Consider the following 5,623-nt stretch of genomic DNA (forward strand, 5'->3'; position numbering starts at 1 on the left):
TTTAATTTACCTGCTGTATGATCCTTATGTTTGGGGTATGAGCATAGATTATCACATAAGTATACTCCTATTATGTATGCATTATAAAAAAAAAAGTCACTGTTATCTTTATCTGGATATTCATGAAACTTCCTGCTACAATAAAAGAGCATTAAAAATGTAAAAAAAAAAATGACGTTTGTCCTTAAAAAATTGTTAAACAGTTCAGACTTTGATGTTTTGTTAGTGGATGACAAATCTGCAGTAAAGCTTTATTTTGCTTCCAGTGCACTGGATTTTATGCTAGAAAGATAACAAAATGCTGATATGTACCCCTTGCTATAAGTATTGATTGACTCCAAAGTGGGGGCAAGTTGAACATGTTGAAAAAATCTGTTTTTGAGTGTATCTGAGTTCATGGTACCAAAATACAGTATATTGGAGCCCATCGCCCCTTAAATGTGGTGCTGAAATGTTTTTCATTTCCTTTTCACCTGGTGATTCTACCTGTATCATCAAACATATGTCCTTGTATTTATGTTATCTATAAAGGACCAGTTGGTCATATCAGGAGATCTGTTATTATACCAGTCTATTGGGGAGTGATGCATAAAGAAGCCATCAATCAAAAATAAGCATAATTGGCCAGAAAGCAATAAAATAGAATATTGTGGAATTTTAATGGATAGATGAATTTAGGGCATTTTTTTTGTTTTTTTTTTTTTTATTTTATTTTCTAGAAATTTACTACCATTTACCCAACATACAGCCACTATACATAATGGTGGTGGTTCCATTTTTATGGAGGACTACCTTTTCATCTGCTACTTCGTTAAAATAAGAGATGCTGTTATTAATACAGATACATTTTGCAGGACTTTTTTCTCGAAAGTTTGTCAAGATGTTGCTTGTCAATTTTTGTTGAAAAGTGTACAGGATCCCAACATGTTATTTCAGAATCCTGTGTTCTTCATTGATTTTTAAACAGCATAAAAAATTATCAATTTTTTTTTTTGAATATTCTATATTCTTCCCCTAACAGTTGAACAGAGTGAAACTTGTGGAGAAAGAAAAGGATGCATTAGAGGGTGAAAAGAATAAGGCTGTTGAATTCCTCAACAAAGAAAATGAAACTTTTAAAATGAAGAATCAAGTCTGCCAGTATTACATGTAAGCAACACACTGGGGCTTAATAAAAGCAGCAATTTCCAATGCAAACTATGTTACTACTCTTCTTTACACAGCATTACTTTTGTTTTTGACTCTTAGCATATGCTTTACATAGGTGGCTTTTGGTTCAAGAAGTAGAAGGAATGGCATGTCTGCTCTCTTTGTGTTTGTAATGTTCCAACCTCAACTCCAATAACAATTGTGGTTTACCTCCTTCCCTCTTTTTTTGTGTACGAATTTCTGTGAAGACATGAAATGCAGAAACGTATTCATGAGGAAGAGCAAAAGAAAGAAAAGGTTCAAGAAGAAACCAAGGAGATCAGTGAAAAAACCAGTGCCCTTGCTGAGGAAATGAAGGCAAAGAGCAAAGCTTTGAAAGATGTGGAGAAGTAAATATTTATATTTGTTTTTTTTTTTTTTTTCAGAAATTTAGTTTTTTACCTCCATATTTATTGGTCAGTTTTAGAGGAACTTTGCTAGCAAAGTGTATGCTTTACATGAGTTTTTTTAATACAGTAAAAGTATATGCTGTTTTGTTTTTTTTATTAATTTTTTTATGTATAGTATATCTTTTTGAATTTGAGTTGCTCAAGTGTGTGGCAGTAAGCTATTCTAATATATAAACTGTTGTAAATATGGTTTTCTCTGGAATATGCTGGTTTCTAGCATGTGTTTTTTTCCCCCTAGTAGTTGAACCTGATAGATTTTATGTGTTTTTTTTTTTTCCCCCAACCTAACTATTATGTTGCTCTATTGGCATACATCTTCTTAATGTCCATAGACAGTGATATTATTGGTGTAACAAGGCAACAATATAAAATATATATATAAAAATTTTTTAGCAGTAATCATGTAGCCACTGAAATGGTGTGCAGGGGTTTTGTCAAAATGCAAGTGATATTTTCTGTACTTTTCTGCATGTTGCTAAGTATTATCTTCCTCTGCCTTGCACTAATTAAAACAAAAAAAAAAGAACATTAGTACTTACTGTGAACCACAACATAACTTTTTTTTTTTATCTTCTGACTAAGATCTAAGAGATATAGAATGTTCACAGCCGTTGTAATGCTGAATGATTGCATAAAGCCTTTGGTGCCTGCTAAAATATTGTTCATCTGCAGAATAAGTGAAAGTTTCTAAGGGAAGTAAATGCTTTTGTTTTAGTTTTTAGAAGGCTTACATTGTTTATCGTTTTTAAGGGAAATGAATAAAATCAATAAGTTTGTTGAGGAAAGCAGAGAAAAATTTACACAGCTGGATTTGCAAGATGTTGATCTACGTGAAAAGCTCAAACATGGAAAAAGTAAAGTAAAAAAGCTTCAAAAGCAACTTCAAAAGGACAAAGAAAAGGTAAGGTTTGTTAGTGCTCTGTCCTATGTTCATCTATTTAATAACAGGTATACCTAAAAGTATTAAATAAAAATCATGTTTTAAAAATATCTATCTTCACTAATTTAGGTGGAAGAATTAAAGAGTGTTCCAGCTAACAGTCAAAAAATTATTGGAGAGGCCACCGATAGAAAAGGAACCCTTGAGAAGCAGAAAGAAAAGGAAGAAGAGAAGCTTAAAGAAGTTATGGACAGCCTTAAGATAGAAACCCAAGGCTTACAGGAGGAAAAGGAGGTAACACTTTTATCTCTTTCTCAACCCCTGAAATAAATCTCCGGTCCTACCTATTACTATATCCACAGCTCACAGTACATTAGTGGGGTGGTCAGTGGGAAGAATGTCTTCCTTATGGATAGCCAAAAAAAAAATCCTTGGGGTCACTTAATCTGACCTGAGAGGTGCATATTACTCACGGATCCCTAGTTGAGGTACACTGTTTTATATTTTGGGATTTATTCTGAGTTTGTACAGAGACAAAAATAAATTAGGCTCCCTATCTTTCAGATAGTAAGAAGGGGAAAGTTTTTTATGTGGCTTTGGTGAAATAAGGACATTTTCTATCAAACATGCATCAGGCAAAGTTTCCTCACTGCATTTAGAATACTGGATAACAATTTACTTTAATTCTGGTTACATTAGGAATAAATTTATCATCGGGTTGAAAAAAATCACTTGTCACACCACACAATAGTCTACAAACATCCAATGTTTTTAAAGTAAACAAACAACGCTTCCTTTACCTTCCCTGTCTGAGACCAATCCTCCTTCATTTGTGTTGAACTTTCTTTACTTCCCAGACAAGACTGCTCTGACAGTAGAGGGGTTTCAGCTGCAGGTCTGTCAATCCAGAGAGCAGTGGGAAGGGTTTGGTGTGACCAGGTGCTAAGTGACAAACTGAACCCATTACCTGGCTTGGTGAATCTTCAGTGATAGTGTCATACCTCCTGAAACATTTTCTCCATCCGACTGTTGTGTAAGCAAGAGCAACTTCTTTGGAATTCAGGTGCATTGAAGTATCCTTGGCACCCCCTATAAAGAAAACATTAGGTGGACTTTACTGGCAGACTTGACAAGTATTTTGGGCAAATGAGAACTGTGTATTTAGGTGCTTTAGCACATTTTTTTAATGGGAGGTCATAGTTCTACTTTAAGTGCTTCTAAGTGCTCAGTTTTTCAGCCCATTTGATAAAACAATCTTATACATGTCAGAAGAAAAGCTTTTAGTAATTTCATATTTCACTGTAGTCTTCCTGGTTTGTTTACACGGCAATTAAAGATTTATCCTGTTCTCCCTTTACATCAAAGAATTTTTATTCTTAATTATATTACCGTAGTTTGTCACACCTCTTCTGACTGGCACAGCTTCAGTGAAAATTGTCCATTTAAAAGCTTTTTGGTACTTATTTAAAGTAAATAAAGGCTTCTATAAAAATATTAAGAGGAATTTTTCTGCATGGTAAAATGTATTTGATCTGTAATCAATGTGTGTTTCAGTGTGTGACCTGTAGAGTTTTTAACTGGTTTGCATACAAATGTCTGAATTAATGCCCTGTGTATTGGGACTTTTAGCCAAACAGATCATTGACCATTTTACCTGGTAAGCCAACATTGAAAGCTCTCTAAGTCTAAATTTGCTCCCTAATAGCAAATTATTTTTAGGAAATCTATCCTAGGTTTGCTGGAAGTTCTCCCATGATGGTCAATCTTCTCTCTAGTCTTAGAGAGCCTTAATAAATCAGGCCCATTGTGCAAAAGTGATGCTGCTGGTTAGGTTGGGTCAATTTTTAAGTTCACCACTTCCGTGCCATCTTGTGAACCTGTAAGGAGTTTAAATTATTACTACTAAAGTGCAGACACTATGTAATTTGCATGTACCTAGGGCTGTTCTCAAGGAAGATCCTTGTCTAGCGAGGATTCCAGATATAAGAATCTGGCTGTATACTGCTTCTCAAGAATATGTTTAACAGCCAACAAAGTCATTCTAAGGATGTACATAATCATTTACAGACAACCCAGCAGAATTATTAAAAAAAATCCAAAATGAGAGATTTCAAATCCTTTATATATAGTCAAAAGGGTTTTTTTTTTTTTTTTTTTTAATTAAAAAGTGCAACCAGATGGAGAAATGCAAAGCTTTTCATGTGTGAGTGCACATAAATTGTCTCAGAAAATGGTCTAGTAGACTGACTGCGATCTGCCATTTATATTATTTTATGAAGGAATTTCAAGTTTTTGTTATAAATCAAAAAGGGCCTTTTTTTTTTAGTAAAGGTAATCTTACAAAACAAAAAACTAGATATCAATATTTGTTGTAGTTTTATCATTTTGTGCATATCTTGTAAATCATGTATTTTACTACTGGGTAACAAAATTATTTATGCTGTCAGGGTGACCTTGGAGCTATTGATGAAAAATATGACGTTGCCATTTCCTCATCATGTGGAGCTTTAGATCATATTGTTGTGGATACTATTGACACAGCACAAGAGTGTGTTAATTTTCTGAAGAGGCAAAATATTGGAGTTGCAACATTTATTGGCTTAGACAAGGTACTTTTTTTTTTTTTCCTCGTTTTTTTGCCTCTGTCTTTCTGTCTTCCTCTTACTTTTGAAAATTGGAAATGATGCAGGATTTTAGGTTTGTGGTTATTTATTTTCCTTTATTTTTACAGATGAATGTGTGGGAAAAAGGAATGAATAAGATACAAACCCCGGAAAACATTCCCCGCTTGTTTGATATGGTCAAAGTTAAAGATGAGCACATAAAACCCGCCTTTTACTTTGCTTTGAGAGATACGCTTGTTGCAGATAATTTAGATCAAGCAACAAAAGTTGCCTTTCAGAAAGACAAAAGGTGGAGGGTAGTGACTCTGCAAGGACAAATTATAGAGCAGTCAGGTAAGACCTTCAAACATAAAGGTGTATGTGAATGGCTTTCATGATGTTTCTTAGTTGGTATAGTCACAGATTGAAACGCTTAACCCTCAACTCCAGCCAAAATGTTTCAGAACCCCAGCTGTAACATTTTAGAGCAACTTACCGACACGGAGATGCAACCGGAATACAGAAGAAAATCACCAAAGTGA

General features: G+C 34.1%; 1 protein-coding gene across 1 annotated transcript in view; it reads left to right on the top strand.

Annotated features, from left to right (window-relative positions):
- The window catches only part of SMC4 (structural maintenance of chromosomes 4), a 26,791-nt gene that overhangs the window by 10,088 nt on the left and 11,080 nt on the right, over window positions 1-5,623 (top strand). Inside the window, 6 exon segments of the mRNA XM_072410141.1 lie at window positions 1,022-1,149; window positions 1,398-1,538; window positions 2,349-2,499; window positions 2,608-2,799; window positions 4,926-5,087; window positions 5,210-5,497. Coding sequence (XP_072266242.1) covers window positions 1,022-1,149; window positions 1,398-1,538; window positions 2,349-2,499; window positions 2,608-2,799; window positions 4,926-5,087; window positions 5,210-5,497 — 1,062 coding nt within the window.

This window comes from Pyxicephalus adspersus, chromosome 4, assembly GCF_032062135.1.
Source record: "Pyxicephalus adspersus chromosome 4, UCB_Pads_2.0, whole genome shotgun sequence".
Lineage (NCBI taxonomy): Eukaryota > Metazoa > Chordata > Amphibia > Anura > Pyxicephalidae > Pyxicephalus > Pyxicephalus adspersus.